A 26,883-nucleotide genomic window follows, 5' to 3' on the forward strand; every position below is an offset into this window, starting at 1 on the left:
AATGCTGAATCCAGGGCAAACCTAGGGGGAAGTGTTCCTCCGCTAAAAATGGACAGTCATCATGTGTGCATCTCATGAGCTCTCTAATGGCAACAGGATTGTTTAAATTTTCTATTTCCAGCAATAGCAAAAGACTTTAGTTTCCTTAGTCATATGTTTGTACAGAAGAATCTGCAAAGCCACCAAGCAAAAGACTTTGTCTACAAACCACTAGGTTGGACAAGACATGTATATAGAAAGCTTAGGAATTATACTTGAAAATGTTAAAAGAGGGGCTCAACGGTATGAGGATATGCATAATTTACCACCAATAATGTTAAATTGTAAACTGAAAGGGAATAGAACATCCGATAGTGAAGTTGGGAAGGATATAAATAATGTACAATTATGCAATAATACTAGTTAAAAACAATCAATAATCATAACAATAGATCTAGAATAACACCTGAGTTATGTTACAAATATTATAACTCATAAAAGGGATCAGACACCAAAGGGTGGAGTACATACATATAGCAACATACTGAATTTAGAAATGTTATGAGTGCCAAAGAATAGTGAAATCCATCAAGATGCTATATACAATTATAACCAGATGAGATATACTGATCACTATTTAGTAACACCATATTAAATGTAACTGTTTGTCCAAATGTACTGTAACTTGTCATTGTTAATATTTACGCTGGTATTAGATAAAGGGTACAGAAGCTATAGTGGTACTACACCTCACATTTCCACAAATGATCTTGAAATGTCTACACTGTAAAGGGGGATCGAGTACCTTTTGCTTTGTGTATATGACTTTCAAGTATTGTTTTCTTTTTGTCACAGATCCAGTGACAAAGGGTGGCTTGTTATATATGTTTGTTATAATATTAAGTTTAATGTCACTGTCTCTGTGCACACTGTTATGGATTCATTCATGCAGGCAGACCAAGTATGGTACACAGGGGCTCAGCATTTAGAATTGCCGAGCCAAGCATAGGACTAGATAGCCAAAGACAACTGGAGGATTGTATAGTCAGCCTAAAGACAGAATAGTATACTTCTGTCCTCTGTCAGCACAAAATCTTCTTTCCTTGTTGGGAGAATGAGAACTGCATGTAGGCATTGTGCTATTCCTGTATTTTTTGGAGGTGGAGTTGAGTCCTTTCCTGTCCTTGTTTGGAGACCAGAGAAAGAGCCTGCACGTGGAGCAACCAGTATATAAGGATGGACCTACTGCCAATACACTTTGCTGTCGGGCAGAAGATTATGTCATCCGTCTGGAAAATCCTTTCAGCGTGGTGACGAAAGATGGCAGACTGCATAGATCAAGATCCCACCTTGATAGAGTCTGTCATAAGCTTCCCGTCTGTAACCGCGTAAAATCATCAGTAAAGAAAGCTAAAGTATATCTTTTTCTCTCGTGATTTTTGTACTGCCGTAATTACTATGGGAGGGATATCGCCTTTTATATCATATTTCTATATTTCTGGGTTACTTAACATGCCGCAATTTCAAAAGAACACATTTCCGGAGAGCTAGTGCCTCCAATGGAAACAATCGTTCAGTCAGGCCATTTGTCTGCAGATGATAAGCCGTGAAGAGTAATTGCTTAATTACAAAACTTTCACATAGTTGCCTCATTATGCGAGACATAAAGGGCATGCCTTAATCAGTCAAAATCTCGCGAGGGATACCAATATGCGTGAACATTTCTGAAAGTGCTTTTGCAATAGTCCAGGTGTTTACCCGCCACAGCATGGCTACTTCTGGGTATTTTGTGGTGTAATCGACTAACAAGAGCATATGCTGAAAGCCACTTTTACTCTTGGGAAGCACGCCACTCTAATCCCACTCTCTCAAAGGGGACGTCTAAAATAGGCATCGGTACAAGGGGTACTCTGGCAGATCTGTGAGCGGAAACTATTTGACAGGCGGGACAGGCCTTACAAAATTGCTCCACTTCCCAGGCAATATTTACCAAATAAAATTGTTTCGAAATGTGTTCCCATCATCTTTTCCACCCAGAGGTGACCCCCCAAAACTTGACTCTGAGCATGACCATTACTTTTATCTATTAAGAGTGGCCAGGGTGAGGTGTCTGATATGGCAGAGGTCACTACCAGAGTCCAACAGTGCAGAGACTTCCCGCCCAGCCAACGTATTAGAGACCTTAAAATTGTCCTCCTTTAACATCGTGGGGGAAACTTGTGAGCCACATACCTAGGCCAGACCAATGGTCATGGCTTGCACAGGTGGGAGATGGCACTCTCGAGTTAGATCACAGTGAAAGCAACTACATTCAGTTCGCACTATGGTGTTCCCACAATGGCGTTTTCCACCAGTGGCGCTGGCAACCCTAAAAGTCTGTGCTGGTTGGATTTAAGTCGGGCTCACGCCTGGATAGTCCCATTGTTTCCAGGTGGCTTGTGTGCCTTCCAGTCTGTGGGTCAGGTCTAGCAGCAAGTAGACATTGTTCCGTAGCATTTCATCACAAAGGCTCTCGTCTATCCCTGACAGGACTACATCGATAGTGAGCTTCTCCACAATGTGCTTCAGAGTGATTCTGCAAATCCAGCTGTAAATCAGGAGTACTGTCCTGGATCTGTCCTTGTATAGGGCTGTCTGGATCATTATGCCACAGAACAAAGCTGGCACCCCTTGACCACAGGGCTCACCGCCGTACAGAGGAGGCTCTGTTGCTTCAGGAAGTCATAATCATCGAGTCTTTCTAGAGGGAGGTTTTGCACAAACTGTAGGACCTCCCCGGTAAAAAATATGGCCATGATAGCTGCCCAGGCTCACTTGTCCCAGTGCAACAATGTTGATGTGAGCTCGAATCAGAACAGGAAACTCTCCGGGTTGCCCAAGGGAGTCATCTTCACCAGCACATCCCTTGGGAAGTGCGAAGACGGGAGAGTTTCCAGTTCTGAAAATTTCCGGGTGTTTTGTATTGGTAGAGCAATATATTGCTCTACTTTCCCCTTTTGTATTATTAATATGTAGCCTTTGTCAGAATGCCTCAAATCTCACAGACTTACCACTGTTTATAAGGTGTATTATAACATATAACTTCTCCCCACCTTCCCATCTACTTCTTTAACCTTATGCAATTAGGTGTAGTAAAAGACAAGCAGGAGTTAAGTTATAATTTAAACAATGTATTATTGGTAATATTCATAAATAATAACAACTAGCAAAATACCTGCGCTTCGCAGCGGAGAAGTAGTGTGTTAAAGAGGTTATGAAAAAGTAAAGGAAACATTTTAAAAATAACGTAACATGATTGTCAATGTAATTGTGTTGTCATTGTTATGAGTGTTGCTGTCATATATATATACACGAGCTGTATATACCCGGCGTTGCCCGGGGCAGAAGTAACCTAATCGGTCAAACACTTACATATATACCAAAGTAAACCTAATCGGTCAAACAGTTACATATATAAAAAAACCGAACCTAATCGGACAAACAGCTAATCTATATACATAAGCAAACCTAATTGGTGAAACAGTTACATAAATACAAAAGCAAACCTAATCGATCAAACAGCTTCATATATACAGAAGCGAACCTAATTGGTCAAAACAGTTATGCATGTGCAGAATGATTTTACAAACATTATGCGTGTTAACAATCATTAAAAAGAAAAGATTGAGGAACTGTTCTTCTATATGTGATGAAGCCACTAATCAGACAGATTTTTTTCAGGACCCAGCTGTTTCATAACTAAACTACTGCCACCCCAAAGTAATGCGTAATAGTGGTTTTTGGGGTAGCTGTGGAATAAAAAGGGTGTTTTTTAGTCAGTAAGAATCTGACACTACCCTTCAGTACGGGCTGAAGGGTGCCTATGTAAGGTTTTACATCCTTCCCGTATGGAAAAAAAAACATACTAAAGTTTTTTTTCATCATTACACATAATCTCAGTCAAATGGAAGTACGCATTCTCAATTTATTTTTATCTAATTTTTACTTTTTCACAAAGCCATCCCATGCCAATTTGTATGAATAAACTTTTGCTAGAGAGTTAGCAAAAGTTTATTCATGCACATATTTTAATACGGATAATGTATCTCTAATCAAGGTTCTCATTTTCATTCTAATTTAAAATAATAATAGATACTCATTTTTTTCTTCTGTTTTAGAAAAACCAATCTATGCCACCTACGTCTTCGTCAAGTCAGCTTCATCCAGCTTCATCACATATAGAAGAAGAGTTCCTCAATCTTTTCTTTTTAATGATTGTTAACACGCATAATCTTTGTAAAATTATTCTGCACATGCATAACTGTTTGACCAATTAGGTTCGCTTCTGTATATATGAAGCTGTTTCATCGATTAGGTTTGCTTTTGTATTTATGTAACTGTTTGACCAATTAGGTTTGCTTATGTATATAGATTAGCTGTTTGTCCGATTAGGTTCGCTTTTGTATATATGAAGCTGTTTGTCCGATTAGGTTCGGTTTTTTTATATATGTAACTGTTTGACCGATTAGGTTTACTTTGGTATATATGTAAGTGTTTGACCGATTAGGTTACTTCTGCCCCGGGCAACGCCGGGTATATACAGCTCGTATATATATATATATATATTTATATATATAGCAAAATACCCGCGCTTCGCAGCGGAGAAGTAGTGTGTTAAAGAGGTTATGAAAAAAAAAGGAAACATTTTAAAAATAACGTAACATGATTGTCAATGTAATTGTGTTGTCATTGTTATAACTGTTGCTGTCTTTTATATATATATATATATATATAGATAGATATATATATATATATATTATATATATAATATACACACACACATAAACATTTATATACATATACATATATATACATATCTACATATACACATATACATATATATACACACACATACATAAACACACACATAAGACTTACTGAGTGAAACGGGCTTTCATTGACAATCATGTTACGTTATTTTTAAAATGTTTCCTTTTTTTTTCATAACCTCTTTAACACACTACTTCTCCGCTGTGAAGCGCGGGTATTTTGCTAGTATATATATATATATATATATATATATATATATACATATACACACATACATGCAGTTTTAATAACACAGAAATCAATATAAACATTAACATCATTATCATATGAGAATATGAAGTAATATATAAGAAGCACATTTCATATAAATATAAATTATTAAACAGTAAAATCTTCTTCTGTAATTTGCTACCGTGGCAATTTGTGTGTCTGTCCAGGATTTTAAATGACCTGTAGCTCGCAAACCGTTGCACCTATACACTTGAAATGTGGTACACATATAGTACGTCACGTGTACTATCTGCTTTATGGGTGATGATTGTTTTAGTCTTTTTATCTTTATTTTATTTTATTGTACAATGAAGTCCTATCTGCGCACAGCAGGGCAGCTGTGGGCGGATGTGTATGGTGTATTCACTCGATGTTATCGTGCATTGCGCTGTCAGTGGTATTTTGATAAAAGAATTTGAACAACATATAAGAAGCGTATAAATTATTAAACAGTAAAACATTAACATTTAAGAAGTAAAGTTACATTAAGTACTACTGCTGTGCCTTCGGGTATACCTCATTTTTTGTTTGCCCATTACATGCTTAAATGTATACATTTTTTGGTGTACCTACCCGAGAACACGCGACATATAACCGAGCGTGGGAGAACCATGGATTTTAAACACGCGTTGAGTGATGTGCTGGTCTCCCTCGTGAAATAACTGGTAATGTTTGACTAAAATCTACAGCGAGTAAAACGACATTAGCTCGTATTTTTTTTTTTACGATCTCTGAGATGTTGCTTTTTTTCGGTTCAAGGCTTCATAAGCTCTTTTATGTTGTATGGTGTACTTATCCCAAACCATCATCTTTGAATGTTGCAACACTTTCGCCTTGTATGTAGATCGGGGTAATTACATTCATTGCATTCCTAGTCTGAATCACAATGTGATTGTATGGGTGGTTACCTGGCACTGTAGGGTTGCCACCCGTCCTTTAAAATACGGAATCGTGCCGCATTTGAGAATGAAATTGCGCGTCCCGTTTTGAATCAATACTGGACGGGATTTATCCCGTATTTTTTTTATCATTTTTTTTTTAAAGCAGCGTCTCATGCAAATCATCCCATACGCATTTTATGAAGATGCCTCCTTTCCTACTTTTGATTGGGTAATACTTGATGTCATCGTTAGTTTGATTGGTGTTTTTAACTGTCCAGTGAGTAGGGCGGGTCTTTCAACGGAATGAAAAAAAGGCCCACCCGACGACCCACCCATTCCATTTTTATATATATAGATATACACATATACACACACATATACACACATATACAGATATATTATATATACATATACACATATATTTTTTATATATATATTTTTTATATGTATATGTATATATATATATATATATATATATATATATATATATATATATATATATATATATATACACATACATACATACATACATACATATACACACATAGATGCACTTACAATAACATAGAAATCAATATAAACAACATTAACATCATTATCATATGAGAATATGAAGTAATATATAAGAAGCACATTTCATATAAATATAAATAATTAAACAGTAAAATCTTCTTGTATAATTTGCTACCATGGCTTTTCGTTGGTCTGTCCAGGATTTTAAATCACCTGTAGCTTGCAAACTGTTTCACCTATTGACTTGAAATCTGGTACACATATAATACGTCACGTCTGCTATCCGCTTTATGGGTGATGATTGTATTACTCTTTTTATGTTTATTTTATTTTAGAATCAACTCCTATCTGCGCACACCAGGGCGGCCGTGGGCAGATGCGTATGGTGTATTCACTCCATGTTATCGTGCATTGCGCTGTCACTGGTATTTTGATAAAAGAATTTGAACAATATATAAGAAGCGTATAAATTATTAAACAGTAAAACATTAACATTTAAGAAGTAAAGTTACATTGAGTACTACTGCAGTGCCTTCGGGTATACCTCATTTTTTGTTTGCCCATTACATGCTTAAATGTATACATTTTTTGGTGTACCTACCCGAGAACACGCGACATATAACCGACCGTGGGAGAAGCATGGATTTTAAAGAAGCGTTGAGTTCATCTGCTGGTCTCCCTCGTGGAATAACTGGTAATGTTTCACTAAAATCTACAGCGAGTAAAACGACATTACCTCCTTTTTTTTTTGTACGATCTCTGAGATGTTGCTTTTTTCAGTTCAAGGCTTCATAAGCTCTTTTATGTTCCATGGTGTACTTAATAAGTACTAATTATCACAAACCATCATCTTTGAATGTTGCAAGACTTTCGCCTTGTATGTAGATCGTGGTAATTACATTCATTGCATTCCTAGTCTGAATCACAATCTGATTGTATGGGTGGTTACCTGGCACTGTAGGGTTGCCACCTGTCCTTTAAAATACGGAATCGTGCCGCGTTTGACAATGAAATTGCGCGTCCCGTTTTGAATCAATACTGGACGGGATTTATCCCGTATTTTTTTAATCATTTTTTTTTTAAAGCAGCGTCTCATGCAAATCATCCCACACGCATTTTATGAAGATGCCTCCTTTCCTACTTTTGATTGGGTAATACTTGATGTCATCGTTAGTTTGATTGGTGTTTTTAACTGTCCAGTGAGGAGGGCGTGTCTTTTAAGTACAGTCTGCAAAGTGTTGGCACTGAGATGTGGCGTCAGCGCCATACTTGAAGCCCCTAACGTTGCGGTCAGCAAGTCGGCTAACATCCGCCATGTGCCGTCTTTCAGTTGCGAGAAGCAGATCATAGAATGGTTGAAACTGTTGCCCCTAACGTTGCGCCACGGCGTGTGGTTCGTTTATACCTCGTGTGTTCTCATTAAACTTTTATCTTGCGAATATGTTATTGCAATCCGCAGCGGGAGCGTTTCTATAAACTTTATTTAAACTTACATTTTACACCGTGGTTTGTTTCCCTTATGAACATGCTTGTATGCTTAACTCGCTCCGTTGTCAATTGTTTAATTAATTTTTTGCTCTTCGCTGTTTGCGGCTGTTCCTCCATTTCCCCCTACTTCGTTCTTTTATCTCGCGAATATGTTATTGCAATCCTTAACGGGAGCGTTTCAATAAACTGATTGAAAATAGTTTTGCATTTACCTTTTTAGTAAAAGGCGAGCTTTTAAGCCTGAGAAATCACCCCGTAAATGCACACGTTTAATTGGACATGTGTTAATATGTATGGTTACACAGTATTAAAAGACAGTGAACAACGTCAGTTACCTTTGTTCCCGCGTTTGATAAAAGGTGAGCTTTTAAGCCTGAGAAATCACCCCGTAAATGCACACGTTTAATTGCACATGTGTTAATATGTATGCTTGCACAGTATTAAAAGACAGTCAAAAATTAACGTCATTTACCTTTGTTCCCGCGTGCGACTCGTGCTGTAAATCTCTTCCTTGTTTTTAGTTCACGTGATTACGTAGGAGGCGTGATGACGCGATACGTGACTCCGCCTCCTCCATTACAGTGTATGGACAAAAAATATGTTCCAGTTATGACCATTACGCTTTGAATTTCGAAATGAAACCTGCCTAACTTTTGTAAGTAAGCTGTAAGGAATGAGCCTGCCAAATTTCAGCCTTCTACCTACACGGGAAGTTGGAGAATTAGTGATGAGTGAGTCAGTGAGTGAGTGAGTCAGTCAGTGAGGGCTTTGCCTTTTATTAGTATAGATATGCAATGTACTGTCACACACGTGCGAGTAGGAGGCAGCTAAAGGGTCTGAGTAAGTGTAAAAAAACATCCAACCAGGGGATGGCAGAGTGCGCTGACTGTCTTCATGAGTTTCCTACAGACCTTTCCCGGGAAATCCTGCAAGGTTCCGGCGCCTCAGAAGACATCACTTCTGGAGCCAGCCCCTTTGCTGACGTCACTTCCGAAGCCGGCCCCTTTGCTGACGTCACTTCCGAAGCCGGCCCCTTTGCTGACGTCACTCCTGAAGCAGCCCCTTTGCTGACATCACTCCTGAAGCCGGCCCTTTTGCTGACGTCACTTCTGGTTCCGGCCATTTTGTTGACATCACTTCTTCTACAGGCCTTTAAAGCCTCCATCTTGGGCTACTATAGTGAATTCTGTTTTGGACTCTGTGATATGCACATCATGCTACTTATTTCAAACCCTTTTGCAGCTGGGAAAAACAATATATGGGTGGCTGCCCCAAACCTTTATGATGTCTTGGACTCTTGATTGTCACAGTAAATTTGAATATTGGCAACCATACAACCTGATAAATGGTGATGTGTAGTTTCAGGCAGCACACAGACTTGTTTGTTACTTAAAATGTCTCTAGTTAAGGCATCATTTTGTGGTCAGCTTTCTTCAGAACAGGCCACATTGCCTGTCTCAATATGGCTGCCGAGTTGTGCTCTTCATTGTGTTGTCCTTTCCAGTTCATGGTGTGAGATGGTCATTCATCAGTTTGGTAAGAGAGAGAGTGTGAGGTAAGCAAGCAAAATTATAGATTTTCTGTCCAACCCCAAGAGCCAATAGGACGTCATGGTACTTAAAGGCTTCTGATACAAACCAGTCCCAAATGGCCATACTTCAGACCAATGTGGGAACAGAACACCCTCACACCTGCCCTCAAAACCATTTGTTGAGCTAAAGTTTGCCAGTTATGCAGCCTGACTTTCCTATGGGAGTTACTGAGAGACTTCAGAGAAACAGCCAAACTTGTTTAAGGCACTTCCCCTTAACTCTGTCGTAAAATTCAACGAGACCCATCCCTGTAAAAAGGGGGGGGAATGGGTTGTAAACATGAATGCTTCTCACTAATGTAACACTAATATTACATTGTTTTGCCTAAGTTACAAATAAAGGCATGCAAAATATTTATCAACTTATATGCAAAATCTCACATCACAACACCGGGTTATGAGTTCAAGTGGCAAAGAGGGGAAGGTCCAGGCTGACGGACACGAAAGTGACATCAACAATGGAGTTGCTGTCAGTCTTTCATTCTGTAGAGGGAGGAGAGGAGAAACCATTAATGCACAGCGATTATCCCTGGTACGAAAGGTAATTACCATTACTAAAGCCTTTAAGCTATTATGCTTGTTTTAATTTGAACTCTTTCTATTGGCATCCAAAGAAGATAGAAGGTAAAGAAAATAAATATACAAAATGATCAATAATGTCACCAGCACTTTGTCTTTCTATAAAATATTCCTAATTTGCACAAGGAATTTGGCCTTCTTATTTTCAAGATTTCTAAACATGGTCCTTCCAATCTATTGCTTTCCTTTTACTTTATTAAGGTAGTCCTTTAATGCTACAATAGAGTCTCACTTATCCGACCTTCGCTTATCCGACATTCTGTATTATCTGAAGTCCCACCGCAAAAAAACTCCCAAAAAAACGCATCAATCGGCAACAAGAACTGCAAGTTGCGAGCGTGAGCGTAGTCTATTTTTTGTTGCTAAGTTCATTTGTTCAGTTAATTTTTTCTGTTGTTTTGTTGTAAAACATGATTATTAGGTTCGTAATGTGTAAAATTATAACATAGTTTGACGTTTAATAGGCTTTTTCCTAACACCTCCCATTATCTGACATTTTCGCTTATCCAACGTTCTGCCGGCCCATTTATGTCGGATAAGCGAGACTCTACTGTATTTATCACCAGTACATATCTAAAGTCAGGGCTTTCTTTACAAGATTTAGGACCACTATTCAGTAAGTTATATGGATCACTGACTTTTCACCCATTACAAAGTACTTCTCCATCCCCCCCATAAAAAGGATATCAACCATTTCACAAGTAACTCCTGTTTAAAACTGAACTCTTTTCTAATATAATCATAGTTGATTTCTCAATTATTGTATCTTTCCAGAAATTTCTAATTATTTCTACTTTCCATTTTAATAATTTTAAGAGCATGATTTAAAGTCTCAGTATTCTGTGTCATTAAGATTATGCTCATTTTCGCCTTAACTTTGAAATTTCCGTTGTTTATGGTGTTGGAACATGTTAGAAGAGCACAAAACTACATTTAAAGGATGACAGGTAGTCAAGTCATAGCCTTTTTTAAAAAGGATGGGGGAATAGGTTTAACATCTGTCTTTCAAAGGTTTAGCAAACAAATGTTCATCCTTCCAAAAGTCTCAATGAGTCAATTCAGTATGCTCTGCTTTTACCTGTGTTTCTAATTTCTATCAGTAGCTTTACATTTGTTTGTTCAATTTCATAAATCATCAAATTTATGAAGCCTTACCTTCTGAATATTTAATATATGAATAAAAACATTGTTCATGTTAAACAATTAAGTAATTATGTAAATTAAATATTACTAAACATGACAATTATTTTACAAATGAGCAGAAAGTTTAAATTGTGTTTACAAGATGATGCTGAAAACAGACCACATAAAATATTAAAAAATGAACAGTCCTTAGCTAGATTGTAATATAATATCACATTTAAAAATGATACAACATTACAACATGTTTAAGAGGCTGATACAATAAGCATGTCAATGATTCCCAGGTTAGTTAAGCAATGCCTGCTGTTTACAGTATCCTTGTGACACCTTTATCTCTTGAGTGCAGTGTAAATATGCTTATAAATGGGTACATAAATCACTCTGGCATTTCAAGTAACAATAAGCCATGAAATCCAGGTTCATTTGTTTAATGGTTTTGTATGTAACAACATGTTCCTATTCTGCTGAAGATCCAGTGTGCAGAATTCAAGAAACATTTGATCTACAGGGGTTATATAAAAAAGGTGATATTATGCTAGGAGGAATATTTGAAGTGAGTTTCAAAACAATTGTGCCAGATCTGTCTTTTCATTCTAAACCTGAGAAGTGGAATTGTGAGAGGTGAGTGGAATTACAGTATTAATGGTGAAAATGTATCTTGCCTCAGTATCTGCTTTTTGATTCAGATCATGCAACTTGAAATATGTATGCTGATAATAAATATTCTGAGTATTTACTGTTTGTATGCATGGATGAAAACATCTATTTTCACAAGTAGTTTCATATATGTGGTGAATTATTATTATTTATTTGCATATAGAACTGTTCTTTATTAATTTGCTCAAATCTAACAGACTGAACTTTAAACCAGAAGTATGCAGGTTCACGTCCATTTTTTCAGTAAATCATGTGACAAAGCAAGCCTGTTCAAGGGTCTGACATTCCACTTGTCCAAGTTCTGAGGTTGTGGGATGGCTAAATGAAGGATGGTTAACTGAGTGACTTTCTTAAAATCGAAAAAATCTAATGTTAGTCAAAATAATTCTCAATTGAATGTACAATGTATGCAGAGTGTGTATTTAAGATTTACTGAAATGTTTTAAAAAACCAATAGTTAACTTTCAAAAAAATATGAATAAGTGATTAAAAATAAAGTGCACTTTATATCATGAGAGTTGGCTGTGTCATAATGGTACAATTTTGTAGTACTGCTGTCTCAAGGCTTCAGAGTATTGGGTGCAGAGTCTTTTTCCAGGCAACAACTAGTCCCCCATACAACAGATGCTAACTGGCTGGGAAGGCTCATCCCCTGTTGTGCATTGGAATATCTGGATTAAGAGAATGGACAATGAATATTTCATAGAGTTATTAACTCAAATACATTTAGTTATTCTTTGGAATGTAACCATTCTTCAAGATAATGCTCATTTTTAAAAGTATCTCAATATTCCAGTATTAATTACAATAGTTGCTGCCAAACTACAATGGAAGCATCACCCTTCTAAACGTCGCCAGTGGCTCTCTGTGTGATTTTGTTTATTTCACATACTTGAGTTTTCCTTGGAAAATATCTCCTAGAGTGAATTAAGTGAGACTACAAAAATATATTGGGATAGTGTTCATATTGAAGGTATTCTTTTGTGGATTGTTGTTACTTAAATTCATCATAAAACTTTCCGTAAAAATTGTTGTAAATGTATATGATATACTGTCCTGTATTATTTGAAAAAAATAATGCCTTTTGGAGTGTCATACACAAATTGCAGTATTCAATAATAAAAAATGCTGGCTGTGTAAGACTCGCCTTATTGAACTTTCAATGCATACTTTTAATGTTTGCTATTGCATTTTCTTGGCAGTTTGGATTTTTCTGTATTTCAGTGGGCTTTGACAATGGTGTTTGCAATTGAGGAAATAAACAGAGACCCTACTATTCTTCCTAATATCACATTAGGATATAGGCTCTTTGATAACTGCATGAGACTGCAAGTCGCTTTACGGGCAGCAACTACCCTCATTACTGGCATGGATGAGGTCTTAACGGAGTCTGACTGTAAAGGACCTCCACCTGTTGTTGCTGTTATTGGTGATCCACTGTCCTCACATTCTATCGCCATATCAAGAATACTGGGGCTGTTTCATTTGCCCATGGTAATGTACACATTTCATGTATATTTTCTCTTTAATTTATGATGAAAGGTTTTCAGCTTTTCAGTCAATTATCAATATCTGTTACAATATTAATACTAGTGTAACTGAAATATTGTTATTGTATATACTGTACTTAATCTTTATAGTTCTTACACTGTAGAACTTCTTTATAATGTGTAGTATAAATATTTTTCCATTTAAATCAAATTAGAAATGTGCACTCAATTAAAGGTAAAGAACACAGCTATAAATTAAATTGGGAATTAAGGAAGAAGTACACTACTGAATGTGACATAAATATTAATTAAAAACTGAAGTTTATTCACTGTTCATTTTGGGGCATTTTCTTGGTGCAATTAATATGGACACAGATTTTTTTCCATATAAAAAATACAAAGTAGGCTCGCTCACTCACTCACTCACTCACTCACTCACTCACTCACTCACTCACTCACTCACTCACAATGTTCTGCTTAGTTAAAAAGCTTACATTTGTTACAATTTCAATAGTCATGTAACCAAAATATTATTAATGTATATAGTATAGTTAATCATTATAGTTTTTACACTGCAGAACGTTTTTATAGTGTATAAACATTTTTCCATTTACATCAAATAGAGATAAGCAGATCTTACTGGCCCAGCACACAACAGCATAGAAATTCGTATGGTCTATCAAAGAGTTGTAGAAGATGTGAAAGAAGTCACTTCCCACAATTAAGGAACACAGTTTCCTAAGAAAAAAGAGCTTGTTCTGCCCTTTCATATATAGCTCCTCTGTGTTCTGAGACCAGTTCAACCTGTCACTGGTGTGGACCCTTAAGTAGTTGTAGGAGTGGACCACCTCTACATCCACTCCCTGAACAGTAACTGGACATAGAGGCTCTTTGCTGCAGTGAAAGCCAATTCCGTTAACTTGGTTTAAGTCATATCTTACAGACAGAACTCAATTCATTCAGCTGGATACATGTACCTCCACTCCCACTCCTGTAGTATCTGGGGTTCCTCAGGGTTCTGTCCTTGGCCCCCTGCTGTTTATCATTTATCTGCTTCCTTTGGATGTCATTTTTCGTAAATGGAAGATAAACTTTCATTGTTACGCAGATGACACCCAGTTATATATTTCAACTTCACCATCTGCATCGCTTCCACCATCCTCACTTACTGACTGCCTTGCTGAGATCAAGTCTTGGTTATCTTCTAACTTCTTGCAGTTGAACTCCAATAAAACTGAGGTGCTTCTTATGGGCACGAAATCTGCAATAGCGAAGGCATCAAAGATCTCAGTATTAATAGACAATACTTCTGTTACCTGTACAGATCAGATAAAAAGCCTTGGTGTAATTCTGGACAGCACGTTTTCTTTCCAGTCTCACATCAGTTCTGTTACTCGAGCAGCTTACTTTCACCTGCGAAACATTAATCGCTTGCGTCCATTTTTGTCAAATCACTCTACTGCCATTTTAGTCAACAGTTTGGTCACCTCCCGCCTGGACTATTGCAATTCACTTCTCTTTGGTCTGCCTCAAAAGTTACTACATAAACTTCAACTTGTTCAAAATTCGGCTGCTCGTATAATTACTAAAACACCCTATTCTGATCACATTACACCCGTTATTCAGCAACTTCATTGGCTGCCAATAAAGTTTAGGGTCAACTACAAAATTTTAGTCCTTACATATAAGGCCATTCATAATCTTGTCCCCACATATCTCTCACAGCTCCTACAAGTCATTAAACCCTCTCGTATGCTCAGATCCTCTTTTTCCATTAACTTAAATAATCCACCAGCACGTCTAGTTACGATAGGATATCGAGCATTTAGCAGATCGGCACCTTCCTTATGGAACTCTTTACTTGCTTATTTTAGGAATATGACTACCCTTCACCAATTTCAGGCTAATCTTAAAACTTATCTGTTCAAAATTGCTTATTCATTGTAACTGTTATTGGTGTTTTATCTAATGTTTTATTTGGATTTTAAATTTTCTAGTTATTGAATGTTTATTTTTTACCTGATTGTACAGTGACCTTGAGTTTTTTGAAAGGCGCTTCAAATAAAATGTATTATTATTATTATTATTATAACCAGTTCCTTGATTTTGTTGATGTTAAGTTAGAGACATTTTTCTTTACACCAAGAAGTAAGTTCTCCAACTGACTTCTATACTTTGTCTCATCTACATTATAGATACACCCCATAAGTGCAGAATTATCTGAGAATTTCTGTAAGTGACCTTAGTGTTATATTAATAGTATGAGGTGTAAAGAGTGAAGAGAAAGGGAGACAGGACTATTCCTTCTGGTGCTCCATTGTTCCTCACATCCTTATCAGAAACACTGTCCTTCAGCCTTACAAACGGATGTCTACCAAACAAATAGTCCATTATTCAGGACACCATAGGATCATCCACCTGAATATGTCTGAGGTTACCCCTTAACAAGGATGGCTGGATGGTACTGAGGGCACAAAACATAATCCTCACAGTGCTATGTAAAGGTGAGAATAATCCTTGTGGAGTAGATGGAAAATTGCATCCTCTACTCCAATGTTTGCCTGATAATAAAATCAACACTAGGGGATTCATATAGTCCAGGACCAACCTCACAAAGATCTTCATGATGTGAGACGTGAGTGTCACTGGTCTATTAGTGATAAGGTAATGAGGCGCCTGCCTTCTTTGGAACGGAACCAATGCAGGATGTTTTCCACAGCAGAAACACTTTCACTTAGGGACAGAGTGAAGAGGTGACAGAGGATACCACAAAATTAGTTAGCACAGGCAATAGGAACTCAAGGACTGACTCCATTGGTCCCTTGGCTTTTCCTGTATGTAGCTTCCTCAGTTGTCTCCTTACTTGGTCTGCAGGTACAGACAGTCCATACTGATGGTCAGAGGTGAACTCGTTACTGGCCATTCCAGCTGAAGTAGTAGGTGTTGTTGCTGTAGGAGTGATTGTTTAAGGGTCCTGGTCATTGGATTAAGGTGGCAGTGGGAGGGAAAATTTAATAAAAAATTGGTTCAGGGCATTAGCTTTGTCCACAACAATCAAAGAATACAGCTATAATATGAATTGAGAATTAATGAAGAAACACAAAACTGCATATGACCGAAATGTTATTTAATAACTCAGTTAATTCATGGAGCACTTTCCTGGTGTAGTTAATTTTACAGAGTAACTCAGGTTTGTCTCTGTAAGTAGTGGTTTATAGATAGATAGATAGATAATAATTCATTACATTTATATAGCACTTTTCTCAGTACTCAAAGCGCTATCCACACAGGGAGGAACCAGGAAGCGAACCCACAATCTTCCACAGTCTCCTTACTGCAAAGCAGCAGCGCTACCACTGCGCCACCTGTGAGGATAGATATCATTTTTTTATTTGCTTTGTTAAATCACACAACCCTCATAACTTCATCAGATCCATCCATCCTTCTGTGCATCTTGTGTCTAAACTCACATTTCCTTTATACTGTAGATTTACACAATGCCTGTCCTAACAGCTTTGATAGGCAAGCATGCACTAAAACTGTAGTGGATGCCAGTCTATAAAAAGACTCACAAACCAGAGCATTTTAAAAAAGCTACTTAATCTGACATGCTATTTTGAATGAGACGTGACAAAAATCAACACACACCATTTAAATGACTGGGTTAGACTGTGGGGCAGCATCAGTAACTAAATATTATGAATCTGAAAGTGAAGATCCTGCGGTTGGTTGGCACCCTGCCCGGGATTGGTTCCATGCCTTGTGCCCTGTGTTGGCTGGGATTGGCTCCAGCAGACCCCCGTGACCCTGTGTTCGGATTCAGCGGGTTGGATAATGGATGGATGGAAGTGAAGATTCTTAATGCTTTTCTGTAGGTGTAAAATAATTATTTTAAGTCCATTTTATCTTAAGTTAATTAACACCATAATTAGTATTAGCTGTTCAAAGACAAAATCAATTTCTTTCTTTCTTTCTTTCTAATCAACATGTTTTATTTTTCCATTAGGTCAGCTACTATGCTACATGCTCCTGCTTAAGTAATAAACTGGAATATCCATCATTTTTTAGAACTGTACCCAGCGATGCCTTTCAGGTCAAAGCTATGGTTCAACTTATCAAACATTATGGCTGGTCCTGGGTAGGCATTATTGCAACTGAAGATGACTATGGACAGTATGCTGCAAAAAGCTTCCAAGAAGAAATGAACAAGTTTGGGTGCATTGCATTCATTGAAAATTTACCTGTCATCAGCGAGAGAGCAAAAATTCTTGAAGTTGTTAATACTATCAAACACTCAACAGCAAAGGTGATTGTGCTATTTTCGACAAGAGTTGATGCAGCTCCTTTGGTAAAAGAAATCACTGAACAAAACATTACAGGCAGGCAGTGGATTGCTAGTGAAGCCTGGAGCACCGCCACAGTACTAGCCACAGAGGAAAATTTTGGAGCATTTGGTGGAACTTTTGGAATTGCTGTGCGGAGAGGAGATATTCCAGGATTAAAAAATTTTCTGCTTCGGATTAACCCCAATCCTGTTTCAATACAAAATTTGGCAACCAGATTTTGGGAAAAAATGTTTGACTGTAAATTTAAGGAAAATTTAAGTATGACAAATTCCTCTACTTTGCCCGAGGTCAAGTATTGCACAGGATCTGAGGATGTTAGTAGCAAGCAGACACCTTATACAGACGTGTCAGAATCACGGGCTTCTTACAATATTTACAAAGGGGTTTATGCATTAGCACATTCACTTAATAAGTTAGCATCTTGTGAAAATGGAAAAGGACCATTTGAAAATAAGAGTTGTGCCAGCATTACAAATGTACAACCTTGGCAGGTAAGAAAGACAGCTTAATCCCTGATCACGTCCCAACATCCCAAACTGAATACTTATACTCTTTAAGTTATTGTTGCAGTTTCTTCTCAATATATATTTAAGTTATTGATTGATTAATTGATTGTATTATTTTCTTTTTAGTGTTTGTTTTTGTGTTTCTGTTGCTGTATTCATTCAAATTCCCTCTTGGGTTTACTAATGTTAGTCTAATCTAATCTAATCTAATCTAATCTAATCTAATATAATATAATGTTTATGCAAATCTCTGAGCTAGTTAAAAATGAAAAATCCATCAACCCCTTTTTTTTACCCAATTAAGGGTCAAGTGAACCAGCAGCATTATGAGCAAGGCAGCAATCTTCCACTGAAGGTTTGCCAATCCTTTAAAGTTCACACGCACACATACGCCCACACCAACTCTTAGTGAACCACTTTAGATTGGCCAATTAAATTCACGCCAATGAGTTACTATGAAAGCTCCTCACACGCACTAACTGCTGTGTCACTGTCCCACCTCTTAATTTTGGTTTGATTAACTAAATTATAGTTTGCATGGTGGAACAGTAGTTCGTGCCATATTGATCCCAATTTTCAGCGTCTCTGTGAATTTTGCATGTTCTCCCCATGTGGGTTTTTTCCCTTTGTGAGTATGGGGTTGCACAATACCCGGACTTTGTTTTGCTTTGTGCCTGATGCTGGCAGGATAAGCTACAGAGCAGACAACAATTAATTTGTTTAAGCAGGTTTGAGAATTTTACATTATTTAATTATAGTACTTAGATTGCAAATACTTTGTAATTACAGGAAAACTATGGGATATTACTTTGGATTACAGTGTAGCCATAGGGGCAGTACAGATAAATATACATTTGTTATTCAGGAGCATCTTGAATATTTATACTGTAATTTTCTGTGACCCACAAATGGATAAGTGTTTTTGCATGTTTACTTACTTTAATTTTAAGTTACTTAGTCTTGTTTGGCAATTCTAAAATAATGAAATCTCTTTTCTTTACAAGCTGATGCACTACCTGAAAGGCATCAATTTCACCACACATTTAGGAGAAAGAGTGGCATTTGATAAAAATGGAGATGCCCTAGCAATTTATGACATAGTGAACTGGCAGCGAGATAGCAGTGGGAAGATAGAAATTAAAACAGTTGGTGTTTATGATAAAGCAGCTGTCACTGGCCAGGAACTAACGCTAACTGAAGGGGACATATTTTGGAATTTTCCTTCTGGCTCAGTAAGTTATTTATTTGTTACTTTATAAGATTATATGAGTCATATTGCAAGAACAGAATATGTGTAAATGCGAAATGCGCAGTGTCATATGAAAAATTACTAAGTAAAATCATGAATGCTAAACTAATAGCTGAAAGTATATATGAATGTAAACCATTTAAATATATATACTGCCATGTGCCTTTGTTCTCACAAAAAGAAGAATGAGAGTAAGGTGCAGCATCAGTCAGGCAACAGCTATTAGAAAATTGTTAGTCGTGAACAGAGAAAAAGAGCAAATAAAACAGATCGTAGATAGTATAAAACAGTAGAGTAAAAAATAGTTAAGCACAACTGTTATATTAAACATTATGTTAATGAGCACACAAGAAATTTTAAAAAGATCTTTATAAACAGAATTTCATTGTTTCCAATTTGGGATACGAAAAAATGATTGTTTTGAGTTATAGAAGGTGGATTAGGATTCTTCCAGTTGAACAAACTAACTCTTTGTGTAAGTAGTGTAGAATAGGAAATGACCATTTATTTTTCATAGCACAGTTTTAAACCTACTGGAATTACTCCAAATACTGCTGTTAAGGTAACAAAAGTGAATTTACATCCAAAGCTGTCCAAGACTTGTAGTAAAAATTTTGCCAAAATGGCTAAGTGTTGGACATTTCAGAAACATGACCTAGTGATTCAGGTGCTTAATAACATCTCTCAGAAGTTGGACTTTGCCCTGGTTATATTTTATACCATTTTAAATGAGTTATATGTGATTGATGAAAACATTTGTTCTAGAACGTATCTTTTTTTTTGTTGAATTATGGCATTTTTGCCACACACTGAACTAGAATGTATCTTATGATTTGCTGAATTCCATTCCTTTTTTAAGGTTTTCATTTAAAGATCTCTTCCACCATTATTCCTTCTGATTGGTAAAAGGCAAATACCTTGAATCTCTCTTAGATACTTTGGAAATGCTGCCTGAATTTTCATTCATACTAGCCAGTGTCACTTAAAGAAAAGAAATAGGTCAAATATGTTGGAAACCCTTTGATTTCAACAAGGATTCTAATCTGTATATAACAGAACTTTGTATCTGAATACCATTGCAAACCAAGCTGGTGTAAACCTGTGGACATCTCCCAGTTACCAATATTTTATTGTATGTTTTCTTGCCACCCAGTAATAGGACTGAAAGATAGGTAGAACTCTGCCACCTTCTACTTTGGATCTCTGTAGAAGTCACCTATTGTTATAGTTGAGCCTAACTTATTAATAAAGGGTCTGTTGAGGTATAAAGGGACCCCGAAAAGATATATGAGCTTTAGAAGGATATTCATGTAGACAAAATTAATTTTCATAGTTAAATTAAAATATAGAGAGGATCATCTAATCTTGATGTTTTCTATCATACACCCATAACTGTGATAAAAGAGATCTTTATGTTTCCTTGTAATAATTATCTCTAGATATTTAAACTGTTCTAATACAATCAGCAGAAAGCTACCCAGCCTATACTGATATGCAATTATAAACCCTTTGAACGCGACAAAAGAAAAATCGGACATATGCCAGTTATTTCCCATTTTCATTGATAAGAAAGAAGGCCACCTGCTATTTGCTTGCAAGTGTGTAAAAAAAAAAACTTTAGTGAGTAGTACCTTTCAGTGAGGCATCTCAAGTCTAGGGCATCCTTCATGAAATAAAGTGCTATTTGTTCGCACAGTACAGCCTCGGTCAATTCAGTCTACATGTCAACCACCTCCAGCTGTAGAAAAGGTTATTCTAAGGGAAAGGGATCAACGTACTTGCTTGCTGATCACAATAAGCACACTTTCAGGTGTGTCCAGAAGATGCTTATTCATCTAACTAAATTCACCATCAATGGTGATTAGCTAATCGTTCATCACTTCCTTTTCCCTGGGTGTCTAGAATTTACGGATTTAGAAGGATCAATAAACTAGAAGCTGAGAGTTTATGTTCTGCTCTTCTACTGTGCAAATATATCTTGCATTTGAGCAAAGCACAATTATGTAGCACTGACATCCAATAATAAGTCACAACTCAGACTCAGATCAAAGAGGCTATTCCAGTTAATGATATGTCTATAAATATCACAATCTTTCCCTAAATGAGCAGTGTTGTCTCCCAGTAGACCTACAGAGTCAGTAGATAAGGCCCTTTCCAGTACTAAATTCACTACATCTAAAAAGAACTGTTAAAAACAAAAAAACTTGCAAAACACTTGTTTCAGTATTTCTTCCATTCCTGAACAAAAATCTCTATGCTCATCTTTTGTTACTATGACTAGAGACTCCAGCAATTTTTTTTCCTGGGTTTCTAACATGGTAGCAAATTAGAGTATCCACCCTTCAGTCTCAATTTTAATTTAGGGAACAAAAATGTCACTGAGAGTGAAATCTGGTGAATACAGAAGGCATGATGCAACAACCACATTGTTTTTGGTCAACAGCTCTTTGACTTATGATGGAGTGAGTGGACCACTACTGTGGATGTTTTGTTGTTTTTTCTGCTGCTTCCCATAAACACCTCAGCAGTTTAGTGAAATGTAGCTGATAAAAAGTCTGTACATGCAGATACTCTTTATTAACAAGGGCTGCGTATGTTGAAAAATTAGACTTTTATATTCTTGATGGTTTATGTGATCTGATGTGCTTGCAGAAAAAAAATTGCAGAAGTCACATGTATGACTGTAGAATAAAAATTTGAAATTTGAGTTTCAATCAGTTAAGCGCATTGCCACTTGTCAGACTGATCAACAAGACCATCGGCATAAAATACCTAGCGGCTTAGTCCATAATATTATATCCTACTCTCAGGCTATTGATCAATTACAGGAATTTTAGAGTCCCCTCTCAGAATAGTTTTGTGAAAGCACAGCCAGATTCAATTTCACATGCAGTACTAGTGGCTCTGTGCCTCTCAGTCTAGAATGATCAATCTCTCTCTCTCTCTCTCCCTCTCCCTCTCTCTCTTTCTCTTTGACTCTATCTACTTCATAGATTGACTTGGAGATAATATATATAGAAATTCCCAGCTAGATGCTATGCAGTAAGAGTGTGGATATCTATCTATCTATCTATCTATCTATCTATCTATCTATCTATCTATCTATCTATCTATCTATCTATCTATCTATCTATCTATCTATCTATCTATCTATCTATCTATCTATAATAGGTTTTTATTTCCAAGCTCTCAAAATGGTATTAATCTTAACAAAGCATAACCAGCCAGCAATAAATGAACATTCTCACTACTGAAAGCTAGAGAGGGTATTAGGATGCATGTAAAACACCATGTTAGTAGCACAAGTGCCAAATGGGAGAATACACCAATATAGCTTAGAAACATTACGCCAATCCTGAACTTACTAAGGCCCTTTTGTACCTCCAAAAGCATCTCTCTAGCCCAGCCCTAAAAAATTATACTGTTTCAATTGACAGTTACTACTGTGAGATCATGGGAATTGATTCTTCTGCCATCATCACTCAATCAGGAAAAAGGACAGAGGCTTCACTGTCTTTTGAATATAAACAGAAACTGTATGTAGGTTCTGCGGTGGGTTGGCACCCTGCCCAGGATTGGTTCCTGCCTTGTGCCCTGTGTTGGCTGGGATTGGCTCCAGCAGACCCCCGTGACCCTGTGTTCGGATTCAGCGGGTTGGAAAATGGATGGATGGATGGATGTATGTAGGTTGAAACTCAACTTATGGAAACTAAAATTAAGGAAGTCCATACTTGCATCCTTACACAAACTGGTGATGGACAATAAAAAAGACGTGAAAAGAATGCAAACATTAAAACTGGCATAGTGATATACTTGTTTTTCTAATACTGTTCATGAATAGACTCCAGTACTTTTTCACCAGGTCTTATTTACTGTTGCGCACATGACATGAGCAAAACCGAGACACACACTCTTAATATACTTATGGATTATGGATGGGAAAGATAAAGAATAAATGTGTCCTTGATCTTAACCTTGGATATAAAGTGTGTCTGGTAAGTACAGCATCTTACATAGGTTCGGTTTATAAATTAGTGGGTTGTATTCAGTACTCTATTACTGTGCAACTTAGACTCCCCAGTGCAATCAAATATCTACAAGAAATTAGCGTGTGTGCTTGTCAAGTAGTCAACAACCTTTCCATGTGTCTCTTTTACTTATCTATTTTTCCTTCCCTAGTTTTTCAGTTTTCTCTCTTAATGCAAACTTCTTGTTTCCCCTGGTTTTAGACATTTTTTGCTGAGTTAAGTTTCCTTTGTGCTCTTTCTCACTGAATCTTTTCTTTGTGAGATTCCAGAATCTGTCTGCAGTAAAAGTTGTCTACCAGGCTCAAGGAAGGCTAACAAAAAAGGACAGCCAGTGTGCTGTTTTGATTGTGTCCTATGTACAGAGGGAGAAATTAGCACCCAAGTAGGTAAGTGTCAAAGAAACAGTTAATTAAAACAGGTCCAGTTGCTATGTCTCCATCATTCCAACAGATAGAGTATCACAAACATTAGCACTGTTTTTATGAATCCTATACCAAATGACACATTGCATGGTGTACTGTAAATGTTAACCTTGATTATTTAGATTTTGACTTGGCTCATACAGGTAGTAAGGCAAGTCTCTTTAATATTGTTATTAATGGAGTTAAATAATAAAATTACATTTTGAGAAATGCCCTAATCCACTTGCCCACTTGATATGGATAAACAAAAATATTGGATAACTGTTGGATAACTGGGCTGCAGTTTTCAAGTGTACATAATTATATACCAGGACAATGCTTTATTTTCTGAAAAGCTTCTGACAGAGAACGCTGTCTCATTTTGGCACTAGCAGATGTGGAAGAATCTGCCTCCTCAGATTACCTCCTCAGTAATTTCTCATGCTTTTTTACTTGGCAAACTTTCATGTGTTTCATTAAATTTGTGATTTGGCTACTGTATTTTGCAGACTTTTGCCAAATACCCCTATTACGTGCAGTGAAATGACTCCAAACGATACTTCTTTTTCATTATGACAAAACCACTACTCTTCCTTTTGAGTGATTGACGGATTGATCAGCGTCAACTGTTGTGTTCCTCTGTGTACACGTGTATACTGTATATTATGAAGCCAATGGGTGTTGGTAGAAGGACAAGTGGTTCTCATTCTGAAGATTTTTTTTTTTTGCTATAAGAAGAACATCAATTTAATAAGCAATAAAATTGCTGCTTAAAAAAAAAAAAATCTGTAATGATTTTTTTATGCGAAGATTGATCCTAAGTGGTGACTGTCAGTATTGAAAGCATCAGCACTTAAGTGTCATTTCACACATCCCTAGTCATCACGTGGTTCCTGAATGTGTGTTAGAGGAAGTAACCACACCTAGCATATGAAACATAGTGGCACCCATTTGTACATCACTGATTTTCTGAATTATTACTAAAAAAACTCTTATGTACTTTGATTTTTTAAAAGAACTCAGAGCTTCTGAACTTTGTGCATTTGTTTTTTGGTTTTGAGCTTTGCTAACTTGAACTCTGGTTCTCTAGTACATTCTGATCTTTGCTCATTTAAGACTACAGTTTTCCTTTCATCAGCTGCTCCTCTTCTGAGAGTGCATGTGTCAGCTATATCTATTATTTTTTAAGGGTTATGAATTCATTCTAATTGAGATATTGCTTCTGTTGTAGATTCCCCAGAATGCTTCAAGTGCCCTCCTGATTTTTGGTCAAATCCAGAAAGAAACACGTGTCTGATGAAACAAATTGAATTTCTTTCTTATGAGGAGACTATGGGAATCATTCTGGCAGCTTCAGCAATATTTGGAAGTTGCCTATCATTTGGTGTTCTAATTGTTTTTGTGTATAATCGACACACTCCAGTAGTTAAAGCCAATAATTCTGAACTGAGTTTTCTCTTACTGGTATCACTAAGCCTATGCTTTCTGTGTTCACTATGCTTTATTGGACAGCCGTCACAGCTCAACTGTTTGCTGAGGCATATCATGTTTGGAGTCAGTTTTGTTCTGTGCATTTCATGTATTCTTGTTAAAACTGTGGTTGTGATAATGGCATTTAAAGCCACACTCCCTGGTAATAACATGATGAAATGGTTTGGCGTTGCCCAACAAAGAGGCACTGTCTTTATTTTTACTGTTATACAATCCATAATATGCATAATCTGGCTTATAACAGCTCCACCTGCTCCCAGTAAAAACACTAAGTATCAGAATGCTAAAATTATATTTGAGTGTGACATTGGGTCAGTAACTGGCTTCAGCTTTTTACTGGGCTACATTGGCCTTCTCTCACTCGTTTGTTTTGTCTTAGCTTTTCTTGCAAGAAATCTTCCTGATACCTTTAATGAAGCTAAATTCATAACTTTCAGCATGCTGATTTTTTGTTCTGTTTGGATAAGTTTTATTCCTGCTTATATTAGTTCTCCAGGAAAATATACAGTTGCTGTGGAAATATTTGCAATATTAGCTTCAAGCTTCGGCTTACTTCTTTCAATATTTGCTCCAAAATGTTATATTATTCTGTTGAAACCAGAAAAAAACACAAAAAAAGCACTCATGGGAAAATCAGAGAAGTGATTATTACTCACTAAAATTTCATTTGTTTCCAATAATTGTATGCCATCTGATTAGTTTAATGAGGAAAACTCAAAATAAAAAATGTATATTTGACAATATGATTAAAATACAGTATGTCACTATTCTGTATATTTCGGCTTAAAACCCAGGCTGACATACTGGGTATTTAATAGCCATTTTAGGATTCATGGATTAAATAGTATTACTTTAATAGGACCATTTCCTGGAACAGTTGTATTCCTTTTTATACAAACACATCAAAGAAAGTATAATACTTATTACACATTTTATTGTTTCTGAATAATACGTTACTAATTATTACAATGTAATCAATGTGTTATACCATTGTGAAGTTCGCCCGGACACCATCAGACCGACACTGCATCTTTATCCAAATACCTTTATTTTCTTTTCCACACAACAACACTACTCAGTCCCGCACAACTCACAACATGCTTCTAACCCCAGTCTCCCTTCTCCTGGGCCTTCTCTCTCCTTGTCCCTGGGCCACCTGTCCTCTCTCTCCAGGAGCTTCGTCCTGGTCCTGGTCCTGCTCCCGACTCCAGCTCGTTGATTGGAGGGAGGTGGCCCCTTTTAGTCTCACCCGGATGAGCTCCAGGTGCTTTGCCTGACGTCACTTCCTGGTGTGGCGGAAGAGTCAGGAGACAACCCGGAAGCACTCCGGGTGACCCTGGAAGGATCGTCCTCCATGGGTGTGGCGGAAGCGAATAAGTCCTGGGCTCCATGAGGCTCGGGGCGCCCCCTGGCGGTGACCAGAGGCCCCAACGATCTTGAGCCTCCCTGCTCCCCTTCCGTG

The 26,883-nt window shown here is 37.1% G+C and overlaps 1 protein-coding gene across 1 annotated transcript; it reads left to right on the forward strand.

The window, feature by feature from the left end:
• The first annotated feature begins 11,670 nt into the window (after nucleotides 1–11,670).
• On the forward strand, nucleotides 11,671–26,282 carry LOC114643106 (extracellular calcium-sensing receptor-like). The gene is made up of 6 exons (XM_028791796.2): nucleotides 11,671–11,874; nucleotides 13,113–13,404; nucleotides 17,407–18,237; nucleotides 19,257–19,484; nucleotides 23,792–23,915; nucleotides 25,162–26,282. The coding sequence occupies exons 1-6, from the start codon at nucleotides 11,684–11,686 to the stop codon at nucleotides 26,064–26,066; spliced, it is 2,571 nt and encodes an 856-aa protein (XP_028647629.2). The 5' UTR covers nucleotides 11,671–11,683; the 3' UTR covers nucleotides 26,067–26,282.
• The last annotated feature ends 601 nt before the right edge of the window (nucleotides 26,283–26,883 follow it).

This window comes from Erpetoichthys calabaricus, chromosome 2 (genome assembly GCF_900747795.2).
Source record: "Erpetoichthys calabaricus chromosome 2, fErpCal1.3, whole genome shotgun sequence".
NCBI lineage: Eukaryota > Metazoa > Chordata > Cladistia > Polypteriformes > Polypteridae > Erpetoichthys > Erpetoichthys calabaricus.